This window comes from Salmo trutta, chromosome 22 (genome assembly GCF_901001165.1).
Source record: "Salmo trutta chromosome 22, fSalTru1.1, whole genome shotgun sequence".
In the NCBI taxonomy this organism is placed as follows: Eukaryota; Metazoa; Chordata; class Actinopteri; order Salmoniformes; family Salmonidae; genus Salmo; species Salmo trutta.
In genome coordinates, this window is record NC_042978.1 from 26,769,354 (window position 1) to 26,782,473 (window position 13,120).

General features: G+C 47.8%; 1 protein-coding gene across 7 annotated transcripts in view; it reads left to right on the forward strand.

The window, feature by feature from the left end:
- LOC115158478 (disabled homolog 1) overlaps positions 1-13,120 on the forward strand; it is a 268,501-nt gene that overhangs the window by 199,195 nt on the left and 56,186 nt on the right. For all 7 annotated transcript variants that reach the window (XR_003868675.1, XM_029707465.1, XM_029707464.1 and 4 more), the window contains exon 2: positions 5,079-5,345. Coding sequence is in view for 6 of the 7 variants with exons in the window: in XM_029707465.1 (XP_029563325.1) it covers positions 5,276-5,345 (70 nt within the window). In the remaining variant the exon portion in view is untranslated. The remainder of the gene's footprint in view (positions 1-5,078; positions 5,346-13,120) is intronic.

Genomic DNA, 13,120 nt, shown 5'->3' on the forward strand with positions numbered 1-13,120 from the left:
TACCCCACCATCTGTAGCATGACTAGGCCCAGCCTCATCTACCCCACCATCTGTAGCATGACTAGACCCAGCCTCATCTACCCCACCATCTGTAGCATGACTAGACCCAGCCTCATCTACCCCACCATCTGTAGCATGACTAGACCCAGCCTCATCTACCCCACCATCTGTAGCATGACTAGACCCAGCCTCATCTACACCAACCTCTGTAGCATGACTAGACCCAGCCTCATCTACCCCACCATCTGTAGCATGACTAGACCCAGCCTCATCTACCCCACCATCTGTAGCATGACTAGACCCAGCCTCATCTACCCCACCATCTGTAGCATGACTAGACCCAGCCTCATCTACACCAACCTCTGTAGCATGACTAGACCCAGCCTCATCTACTCCACCATCTGTAGCATGACTAGGCCCAGCCTCAGCTCCACCACCATCTGTAGCATGACTAGACCCACTTCATCTACAACACCATCTATAACATGACTAGACCCAGACTCATCTACCCCACCATCTGTAGCATGACTAGGCCCAGCCTCATCTACCCCACCATCTGTAGCATGACTAGACCCAGCCTCATCTACCCCACCATCTGTAGCATGACTAGGCCCAGCCTCATCTACCCCACCATCTGTAGCATGACTAGACCCAGCCTCATCTACCCCACCATCTGTAGCATGACTAGACCCAGCCTCATCTACCCCACCATCTATAACATGACTAGGCCCAGCCTCTGCTGCCTGCGTCTTATGGCCCACTGCACGTTGACCTCGATTTCCCCCACTGGCGCTTGTACCCTCACCTTGTCTATGGCCTTTATGTGGGCACGCAAAGCTCTTATGCCCCAAATCCCCACACTCAAAGCACCGTAGTGTGACGACCCTCCAACTCTGTCTGCCGTATTTTCTCTCTTTGCTCTTGTTCCTTATTAGGATGACGGTGGGCGGAGTTGGGAGGGTCGTCAGCTACATGGGAAACACCTGGGCCCAGGTGTGTCCCAGGATAAAGGCACCTCTTCCACATTCATTGGGGAGACTCTCTCCATGCAGACATGTTTGTTGATTTATGTTGTGGTAGTTTTGTGGCTTTTTGGTTATTTGCTTTGGCACCTTTCAACACCCTGCACTATTACATTCAGGCGTGCAAAACACTCACTTACACTACTTATTACACACATCATTGTTTTTAGTTACTTTATTTAATATATATTTTGATATTCCTTGTCTCCACGTTGTCTCCCTTTTGTTGCGAACTCTGAGCCGGTTCGTAACAGTAGACTATCTGTGCTGGCAAACCCTGCTTAAAGCCCCTCCCCATGCCTCACTTTAAAATGCACATTTAGCTGTTGCACATTGTTATTCAGAAACATGAACACTTTCCTCCGGAACGAAACAACATGCTTGACGGCATCTGCCTGAAAACCTGCAGACTGTACACAAAACCCACTAGCAAACTTACCAAAACAACTCAGCTCTTTCCTGATTTGATCATCCGTAGTAAACGGAGGCACATTTGCAACTACCACCCTGGTCAAGGGGGTAGAAAGAGGATAAATTGGCACCAACACACCCCTTACAACTATTCCACTAGCAATGAGCCTACCCACCAAATTGACTAGTTTCATTAACACAACCACAGCTTTGTTCATTCTGGAAGCGGAATGTATAAATTCAGCGTCTACCTGTTTGTCGACAGCAGGCAGAAACTCCTCCATCTTAATTCCATTCTCAGGAACACACCTGAATACATGCCGTAAGGACAGCGTCTCCTCCGCGCTAGGCTGTGAAGCCATCGCGCACACCACACCTTCCAAACCCCCAGGAAACTAAAACTCTGTCCTCTTCCTCCCTAACTTTGAAAAAAACAGTGGGTAATGCTAAAACAAACAGTGAATTAACCCTACACCATAGACAAAATGTAAATTTACAGAAAATAAGTTAGGACAGAGCTCTCCACACCAAACACTCAAACTCCAAAAAACTCCCAGCATGGGGGGGAGGGAGAGAGAGGGGGGAGAGAGGAAGAGGGCGAGATTATGAACACACAGAGAGAGAGAGGAATTATGAACACACAGAGAGAGAGAAAAATTATGAACACACAGAGAGAGGGGAAGGAAAGGGGGAGAAAGAATTATGAACACAGAGAGAGGGGGAGGAAAGCGGGGAGAGAAGAGAATAATGAAAGGTAGTTTATTATTCAGAGAGAGCTGAGTGGCTGAATGTGTAGCTGCTAAAGATAGAGAGAGAGAAAGATAGAAAGAGGAAGAATAATGAGAGAAAGGTAGTTTATTATTCAGACAGTGCTGAGTGGCTGATTGAGTGTAGATGCTAATTTCACCCTGAGCCTGATGGACAGAACACAATTAACCTGAGAGAGAGTGAAAGAGGGGACATTTACATTGACCAGGAACAGAAAGAGAATAGACTGCATGGTTTGCCCCTGCTATCTTCCCTCCTCCATCTCTCTGTGTTCCTGTAGAAACAGATGATTTTGGGGCATTAAGCTCCTCTTGACAGGCCCCAGTTTATGCACACACACACACACACACACACACACACACACACACACACACACACACACACACACACACACACAACTGTTGGCTGCGCCCCACTTACTGGCATCCAATTTACTTCTCGTTTCCTCCTCCTGTCCTCCTCTCCCCGTCCTGCTCTCCTCTCGTTCTGCAGACACACTAAGCCGTGTTCATGTCTCCCTTTCTCAGCTCAAACCAGGACAACAAGGACAGCTGATTCATACAGTAGAACAGAGTTCTCAACCTTTTTATACCAGGGACCAACTTATAGTCCTTTCTCCTTCATGGTTTACATTCAAACTAAAACAGAACGGTCCAAATCAGCGAACATTGCAGTATTCAGGATTGTTGTTAATGGTGGTTGTTTTGTTGTAAGTGTTGTTGTTGTTCTGCTTCTTAATTGTGTGATATGTTAATGCTGAGCCAACGTTATAGGACAACATGCTGAACATCTTCCTCCTCTCTCTGAAATCTGTGGTTTCTCCCTCAGGGTATCTTAGCCTAGATTAGAAATATCTGTCTTTCCCCAGAGAAATCCACCAGATGCCGCACACGCACACACGCACACGCACACACACGCACCCCCACACAAGCACCGCAGGCGCACACACACCACAGGCTTGCGCACACTCATAAACACACTGCCTTTCGCCTGAGGAGAAGGGTGGTTTCAACACTTACAAACATATGATAATATTACCAGACAGATCAACAGCTAAACAGTCTGCTAGAAATAAGAACAGTCTGCTAGAAATAAGAACAGTCTGCTAGAAATAACAACAGTCTGCTAGAAATAACAACAGTCTGCTAGAAATAACAACAGTCTGCTAGAAATAAGAACAGTCTGCTAGAAATAAGGACAGTCTGCTAGAAATAAGAACAGTCTGCTAGAAATGAAGGGCAGTCTGCTAGAAATGAAGGGCAGTCTGCTAGAAATGAAACCCAGTCTGCTAGAAATGAAGGACAGTCTGCTAGAAATGAAGGACAGTCTGCTAGAAATGAAGGACAGTCTGCTAGAAATGAAGGACAGTCTGCTAGAAATGAAGGACAGTCTGTTATAAATGAAGGACAGTCTGTTATAAATGAAGGACAGTCTGCTAGAAATGAAGGACAGTCTGCTAGAAATGAAGGACAGTCTGCTAGAAATAAGAACAGTCTGTTAGAAATTAAGGACAGTCTGCTAGAAATGAAGGACAGTCTGTTAGAAATGAAGGACAGTCTGTTAGAAATGAAGGACAGTCTTAGAAATGAAGAACAGTCTGCTAGAAATAAGAACAGTCTGCTAGAAATGAAGAACAGTCTGCTAGAAATAAGAACAGTCTGCTAGAAATGAAGGACAGTCTGTTATAAATGAAGGACAGTCTGCTAGAAATGAAGGACAGTCTGCTAGAAATGAAGGACAGTCTGCTAGAAATGAAGGACAGTCTGTTAGAAATGAAGGACAGTCTGCTAGAAATGAAGGACAGTCTGTTAGAAATGAAGGACAGTCTGCTAGAAATAAGAACAGTCTGCTAGAAATGAAAGACAGTCTGCTAGAAATGAAGGACAGTCTGCTAGAAATGAAACCCAGTCTGCTAGAAATGAAGGACAGTCTGCTAGAAATGAAGGACAGTCTGCTAGAAATGAAACCCAGTCTGCTAGAAATGAAGGACAGTCTGCTAGAAATGAAGGACAGTCTGCTAGAAATAAAGGACAGTCTGCTAGAAATGAAGGCCAGTCTGCTAGAAATGAAGGACAGTCTGCTAGAAATGAAGGACAGTCTGCTAGAAATGAAGGACAGTCTGCTAGAAATGAAGGACAGTCTGCTAGAAATGAAGGACAGTCTGCTAGAAATGAAGGACAGTCTGCTAGAAATGAAGGACAGTCTGCTAGAAATTAAGGGCAGTCTGTTAGAAATAAAGGACAGTCTGCTAGAAATTAAGGGCAGTCTGTTAGAAATAAAGGATGGCTAGCTGAAACTATTTTCAGTTAGTAGAGAGAAAAGGGAGAATAAGAAAGAAAGATGAGAGAAGAGGGAATATGCTGGAGGTTGCATTAGTGTCCTCTCTCCTCCCTCTCTATCGCTCTCGTCTCTCTCCCTTCATTCTGCAGAGGCAGAGTGATCATAATAGCAGTAATTGGAGTGACTCATACAGTACAGTACATCTCCAGCATGTTTCACTCAGATAAAGAATATTGTCAGCGGTTTCTGGCTTGCGTTTGTGCGTGCGAGTGTTTCTGGCTGTAGGAATGGTCTGTCTGTAGGACTACTGTGGGTTTCCTGTGTTCCCCATTATGGACAATTATCAACTCACAGGAGACAAATAGACAAAGAGTACATGGGGGCATTAGGGCATGAGGGTTGAGGACAGACTGTTAAGAAGGAGGGGGCAGGGAGGAGGGAAGGATGTCTAATATTGCACGTCTCCTCCATAGTGTTCCTGGGAGAGCTTCTGTATTGATGTGCTGCTGCAAAATAATACAAACTCTATCTCTCTCTCTCTCCCTTTCTCTCCCTCTCTCCTTGCTTATCTCTCTTATCTCTCTCTTTTTCCCCCAGCTCTCTGTAAGTGTGTGTGGGATGTTGTGTCAGGGCTAGAGCCCCTTCTTCTCCCATGAGCCTGTGGGCCCACACACACACACGGCGCCCTCACAAACACGCACGCAATCGACACTGACGTTGTGAAGTGGACCCTCGTTGCCAGACCGGAGCAGAACCGGATCGAACCGGCCGTTGGGCCGGCGGGGCGGAGCCTGATGATGTCAACAGAGGCGGAGCTACAGCCAGCTGTCAGGCCCAGCGTCAGGAGAGACTCCAGGAGGAAAGGTAATAATGCTTCATAATGGCTTCATAATGCTTCATAAGGCCTTCATGATGCCTTCATGCTTACCTGTGTTAAGAGTTACGGTGCTGTCATTTGATCGTTCATCGTAGGTAACAGGTGTATGGGTACATGTGTCGGGGAAGAGGTGATGCCAGTGTGTGTGTGCCCATCTCTCTCAGTGCCAGACAGATGGCTCTGAAATGATCCATACCCATGTGTCCTCACCCCCAGACCCAGCCCATCAGTCACACAGTGATTCACTAAACAGTAAGTGTGAGTCCCAAAGCGGGCACTCTGTCACTGACACTGGCACAACACTTTATGGAGGTAAACACACATTGTTGTGTTCCCCCCCACACACAACACACACATGAGTTTGATGAAAGACAAATGCAATTGTATTTGTTCCAACTGTCTTCCACCCAGAGCCAGTCTGTCTGCTGTGAACCCTGTAGAAACAGTGTTAGGGGTTCAGGGATAGGCAACCATGTTCCTAGAGAGTTGCAGGATGTTGCTTTAACCGACCTGAAAGACCAGGTGAAGTCTTCCAGGTCGGTTAAAGCAACATCCTTTATACCCTGTGACTCTCCAGGAACATGGTAGCTTACCCCTGCTCTAGGGGGATGTGGAAATCTGTTGTGTTTTCATATTTTCCTCCTGTGTGTGTGTGTGTCATAGACCTTCACTGCTCTATGATCTCCATGTATTTTTAGGTTTCAGATCCGGTCTGCTACTCCATATAGAGGACTGACCCAGAAACCTATTATACACTTAACCTCTCCACCTCTCCTTCTTTATCCTCCATCTCTATCTTCACCTCTCTGTCCCCATCCCCCTCTCTCTCGCTTTCTCCCCCCTCTCCCTATCTTTGTTTCAGTAGTGTTTTCAGGCCTAATAAATGAGAGCTGTCTACCCCCTCCGTTCCCCTCTTCCCCCGCTGGGCTGGTAGTTAGTATGCTGTTACAATCGCAGGCTGTCTCTGCCGGAGAGGGTGATAAAGTTGTTACAGTGGACACACACACTTACATAGACACACACTCCGGGTGATAATAAAACAGTGACAGTGGGACAGCTGAGGACCATTAAGCCTAAATGAAGGATCCCATGGCTGCCAACATCACTATGACTGCAGGCTGCTGCCTCATATCTGCTGCCTCTCTCGTTCTGTTCCTAGCTCTCTACTGAGGAAACAGTTACTGTATCTCTAATGTTCAGACCTCTAAATGACCTCTCTGTGTCTGACGAGAGAGAGAGAGAGAGAGAGAGAGAGAGAGAGAGAGAGAGAGAGAGAGAGAGAGAGAGAGAGAGAGAGAGAGAGAGAGAGAGAGAGAGAGAGACCCCATGACAATTATTTTGTGATGTATTTGTGTATACCCGTGTGACTATGTAATCAACTGGACCTCAAACCCAGGTCTCCTGTACACCATAAGACGAGGTTAGACTGATGAACTAAAGTGTGTTTGTGTGTGTGTAGTGGTCTCCCCCAGACTGTTCATGTGGTTGTTTGACTGCACCAGTAACTCGTCTCCATAGCAACAGTTGCTCTCCGCACAGAATTTGCACATATCAAAACGTCCCATATGTCACGCACATACTCTCACCCACACACACACCAACGATGCCCCTCTACCACGATACCTCTCTACCAGACGAACTCAACACATTTTATGCACACTTCGACAATAACAACACCATACCGTGCATGAGGGCCCCCATCAAACCAGAGGACTAGGGGATCTCACTGTCCGAGGCCGACGTGAGTAAGGTCTTCAATCAGGTCAACACTCACAAGGCCGCGTTCCAGGGCGCGTTCTCAGAGAATGCGCAGATCAGCTGGCAGGCATATTCACTGTCATTTTCAACCTCTCCTTGTCCCAGTCTGGAATCCCCACATGTCTTCAAGAGATACTTTGGTATTTTGGGATACTTACTCAGAGTTAGACAAACTCATGGATACCATTTTTATGTCTCTGCGTGCAGTTTGAAGGAAGTCAATTCCATCCATCCTAACAGAATGGCTACATGTCTACACAACTATCTGAGCTGACACATGTATTTATTTGTATTTTTGCACCGTCTCTATGCACACTCACAGGACTCTACACACTCACAGGACTCTACACACCCACAGGACTCTACACACCCACAGGACTCTACACACCCACAGGACTCTACACACTCACAGGACTCTACACACTCACAGGACTCTACACACCCACAGGACTCTACACACCCACAGGACTCTACACACCCACAGGACTCTACACACTCACAGGACTCTACACACTCACAGGACTCTACACACTCACAGGACTCTACACACTCACAGGACTCTACACACCCACAGGACTCTACACACTCACAGGACTCTACACACTCACAGGACTCTACACACCCACAGGACTCTACACACCCACAGGACTCTACACACCCACAGGACTCTACACACTCACAGGACTCTACACACTCACAGGACTCTACACACTCACAGGACTCTACACACCCACAGGACTCTACACACCCACAGGACTCTACACACTCACAGGACTCTACACACTCACAGGACTCTACACACTCACAGGACTCTACACACCCACAGGACTCTACACACTCACAGGACTCTACACACTCACAGGACTCTACACACTCACAGGACTCTACACACTCACAGGACTCTACACACTCACAGGACTCCACACACTCAAGCACACTGACACTCCAACACACACATAACATGGACACACATTTATACTGACTCTACACACACTCACATACAATCTTCATCTACGCTGCTGCTACTCTGTTTATCATACACCCACACACAGACTGCAGACGATATTACCCCCACTCCATTTCTCTTTCATATGTCCTTCTCTCCATCCATCCCTCCATCCCAGGACCCTCCAGAGAGAATGGAGTTGGTTCATAATGACAGACAAGAAAGAGAGGGATGACAAACTTTAATTGTTTCCATATTGTGGGAAAAATGGGAGGATGAAACAGTATTTTGTTGTAAGAGATGTCCAGTCTTCATAAAGACAATGTTTTTCTTTGTTTTAGTTTTTGTTTAGAACAATATAAAAGTTTGTTTGGTAACTGTGTAGCTGAATAGTTTGAGAACAAGGTAGCTACTGAGGGAGGGGAGAGAAAGAGAGATAAATGAAAGAGACAAAATATTGACAGGAACAGTCAGACAATTAAAACAGAAGGTTCGGTGTCTCTCTATTCTGAGCTCAGACTGAACTCCCCTTCTGGCCTGCGAAAGTTTTGGCTTTACAAAGTGACCTTGTCATAGTGGTGGTATTGGTTGGGCAGTGTGGACAGTTCTGTCTCTGAAGTGTCTCCACTCTAATTTGTTCTTTGTTTTCTATCAGAGGGGATGGCCGTGGCCTCAGGACACACACACACACACACGGCAGGTAGCCTAGCAGCGTTGGGCCAGGAACTGAAAGGTTCATATCCCTGAGCAAACTAGGTGAAAAATCTATCGATGTGCCCTTGAGCAAGGCACTTAACCCTAATTGCTCCTGTATCTGGATAAGAGCGTCTGCCAAATGACGTAAATGTAAATGACATTGTGACCTCGCCTCCTCTCTCCTTCACAGCTCTTTATGACCCTTTGGCCTGGCTGACAGGGGAAAGCGCTTGAGACCTGTGTGTGTGTGTGTGTGTGTGTGTGTGTGTGTGTGTGTGTGTGTGTGTGTGTGTGTGTGTGTGTGTGTGTGTGTGTGTGTGGGTAGATTCCAGTGTGTGTGGGGTGTGTGTGTACAGTCCAGTGTGTGTGTGTTTTGGTAGAGTCCAGTGTGTTTGTGTGTGTGTGTGGGTGGGTGGGTGGGTGGGTAGATTCCAGTGTGTGTGTGGGGGGGTAGAATCCAGTTTGCGTGGGGGGGTTAAGTGTCCTGTGTGTGTGTGGGGGCGGAGTGGTAGAATCCAGTGTGTGGGTGGTTGGGTGGGTAGGTAGAGTCCAGTGTGTGTGTGTTGGTGGGTAGAGTCCAGTTTGTGTGTGTGTGTGTGTGTGTGTGTGTGGGTGGGTGGGTGGGTGTGTGTGGGTAGATTCCAGGGTGTATGTGTGTTTGGTGGCGTTAGAGTCCAGTGTGTGTGTAGGTAGAGTCCTGTTTGTGTGTGTGTGTATTTAGACTCCAGTGTGTCTGTGTGTGTGGGTTGGTAGAGTCCAGTGTGTGTGTGTGTGTGGGTTGGTAGAGTCCAGTGTGTGCGTGTGGGTAGAGTGCAGTGTGTGTGGCTGGGTAAAGTCCAGTGTGTATGGGTAGCGTCCAATGTGTGTGTGTGTGGGGGGGGGGTGAGTCCTGTGTGTGTGTGTGTGTGGGTGGGTAGAGGCCAGTTTGTGTGTGTGTGTGGGTAGAGTCCAGTGTGTGTGTGTGTGGGGGGGGGTTTATGTCCAGTGTGTGTGTGTAGAATCCAGTGTGTGTGTGTCTGTGTGTGTGTCTGTGTGTGTGTGGGTAGAGTCCAGTTTCTGTGTGTGTGTGTGTGTGTGTGTGGGTAGAGCCCAGTGTGTGTGTGTGTCTGTGTGTGTGGGGGTAGAGTCCAGTGTGTGTGTGTGGGTGGGTAGAGTCCAGTGTGTGTGTGTGGGGGGTTAGATTCCATTGTGTGTGTGTGGTGGCGGGGGGGGGGGGGGGGGGGTTTATGTCCAGTGTGTGTGTGTGTAGAATCCAGTGTGTGTGTGTCTGTGTGTGTGTGGGTAGAGTCCAGTTTCTGTGTGTGTGTGTGGGTAGAGTCCAGTTTCTGTGTGTGTGGGTGGGTAGAGTCCAGTGTTTGTGGGGGTAGAGTCCAGTGTGTGTGTGTTTGTGTGTGTGTGGGTAGAGTCCAGTTTCTGTGTGTGTGTGTGTGGGTAGAGTCCAGTGTGTGTGGGGATAGAGTCCAGTGTGTGTGTGGGGGCGGGGGGGGGTAGAGTCCAGTGTGTGTCTTGGTAGAGTCCTGTGTGTGTATGGGTAGGGTCCAGTGTGTGTGTGTGTGTGTGTTTTAGTTGAGTCCAGTGTGTGTGTGTTTTAGTAGAGTCCAGTGTGTGTGTGTGTGTGTGTGTGTCTGTGTCTGTGTCTGTGTGTGTGTGTGTGTGTGTGTGTGTGTAGGTAGGCTCCAGTTTGTGTGTGTGTGAATGGGAGGGTGGATGGATAGAGTCCAGTGTGTGTGTGTTTTGGTAGAGTCCAGTGTGTGTGTGTGTGGTTGGGTGGGTTGGTAGAGTCCAGTGTGTTTGTGTGTTTTGGTAGAGTCCAGTGTGTGTGTGGGTAGAGTCCACTGCGTTTGTGTGTGTGGGTGGGTAGATCCAGTGTGTGTGTGTGTGTGGGGGGGGTAGAGTCCAGTGTGTGTGTGGGGGGGTAGATTTCAGTTTGTCTGTGTGTGTGTGTGTGTGTGTGTGTGTGTGTGTGGGTAGAGTCCTGTGTGTGTGTGTGTGGGTGGGTAGAGTCCAGTGTGTGTGTGTGGGGGGGGGTTTGAGTCCAGTGTGTGTGTTTTTTGGTAGAGTCTAGTGTGTGTGTGTTTTTTGGTAGAGTCCGGTGTGTGTGTGTTTTAGTAGAGTCCTGTGTGTGTGTGTGTGTGTGGGTAGAGTCCAGTGTGTGTGTGGGTAGAGTACAGTGTGTGTGTGTGTGTGTGTGTGTGTGTGTGTTGGTAGAGTCCAGTGTGTGTGTTTGGTGAAGAGTCCAGTGTGTGTGTGTGGGTAGAGTCCAGTGTGTGTGTGTGGGTAGAGTCCAGTGTGTGTGTGTGGGTAGAGTCCAGTGTGTGTGTTTGGTGAAGAGTCCAGTGTGTGTGTGTGGGTAGAGTCCAGTGTGTGTGTTTGGTGAAGAGTCCAGTGTGTGTGTGTGGGTAGAGTCCAGTGTGTGTGTTTGGTGAAGGGTCCAGTGTGTGTGTTTGGTGAAGAGTCCAGTGTGTGTGTGTGGGTAGAGTCCAGTGTGTGTGTGGGTAGAGTCCAGTGTGTGTGTGGGTAGAGTCCAGTGTGTGTGTGTGGGTAGAGGCCAGTGTGTGTGTGTGGGTAGAGTCCAGTGTGTGTGTGTGGGTAGAGTCCAGTGTGTGTGTTTGGTGAAGAGTCCAGTGTGTGTGTGTGGGTAGAGTCCAGTGTGTGTGTTTGGTGAAGAGTCCAGTGTGTGTGTGTGGGTAGAGTCCAGTGTGTGTGTTTGGTGAAGAGTCCAGTGTGTGTGTGTTGGTAGAGTCCAGTGTGTGTGTTTGGTGAAGAGTCCAGTGTGTGTGTGTGGGTAGAGTCCAGTGCAAGAGAGATGATTGAATCACCCAAAATGAGTTCCCACAATCCTTACAAAAACACTTGTATTTGATGTAATTGTTATCCTTTCCACAGTAAAGGTCTGAGCTGTTGCACTGGGGATCATTCGTTAGAGAGTAGCTTGACTTTAACAATAGCTACAGTAGTGTAACTGACTGGGTTTAAACAACACTGTCAGCCTGCTGAGTTACTGTGAAGCCTAGGCAATCTCATTTTTCCTATTCATATTAGACATCTTTGTTGTCTTGGGTTGGGTTGTTCTTTTCATGTCCTTTGTCTTTCTCCTCCAACACTTATCTCTCTCATCTCTAACTCTCTTTCCTCTCTCTAACCCCTTCTCTCTCACACCCTCTCTTCCTCATCACTCTCTCTCTCATCTCTAACTCTCTTTCCTCTCTCTAACCCCTTCTCTCTCACACCCTCTCTTCCTCATCACTCTCTCTCTCATCTCTAACTCTCTTTCCTCTCTCTAACCCTCTCTTCCTCATCACTCTCTCTCTCATCTCTAACTCTCTTTCCTCTCTCTAACCCTCTCTTCCTCATCACTCTCTCTCTCATCTCTAACTCTCTTTCCTCTCTCTAACCCCTTCTCTCTCACAACTCTCCCTCTCTCACACCCTCTCTTCCTCATCACTCTCTCTCTCATCTCTAACTCTCTTTCCTCTCTCTAACCCCTTCTCTCTCACAACTCTCCCTCTCTCACACCCTCTCTTCCTCATCACTCTCTCTCTCATCTCTAACTCTCTTTCCTCTCTCTAACCCCTTCTCTCTCACACCCTCTCTTCCTCATCACTTATCTCTCTCATCTCTAACTCTCTTTCCTCTCTCTAACCCCTTCTCTCTCACACCCTCTCTTCCTCATCACTCTCTCTCTCATCTCTAACTCTCTTTCCTCTCTCTAACCCCTTCTCTCTCACAACTCTCCCTCTCTCACACCCTCTCTTCCTCATCACTCTCTCTCTCATCTCTCTCTTTCCTCTCTCTAACCCCTTCTCTCTCACACCCTCTCTTCCTCATCACTCTCTCTCTCATCTCTAACTCTCTTTCCTCTCTCTAACCCCTTCTCTCTCACACCCTCTCTTCCTCATCACTCTCTCTCTCATCTCTAACTCTCTTTCCTCTCTCTAACCCCTTCTCTCTCACAACTCTCCCTCTCTCACACCCTCTCTTCCTCATCACTCTCTCTCTCATCTCTAACTCTCTTTCCTCTCTCTAACCCCTTCTCTCTCACAACTCTCCCTCTCTCACACCCTCTCTTCCTCATCACTCTCTCTCTCATCTCTAACTCTCTTTCCTCTCTCTAACCCCTTCTCTCTCACAACTCTCCCTCTCTCACACCCTCTCTTCCTCATCACTCTCTCTCTCATCTCTAACTCTCTTTCCTCTCTCTAACCCCTTCTCTCTCACAACTCTCCCTCTCTCACACCCTCTCTTCCTCATCACTCTCTCTCTCATCTCTAACTCTCTTTCCTCTCTCTAACCCCTTCTCTCTCACAACTCTCCCTCTCCACACCCTCTCTTCCTCTCACTCTCTCTCTCATCTCTAACTCT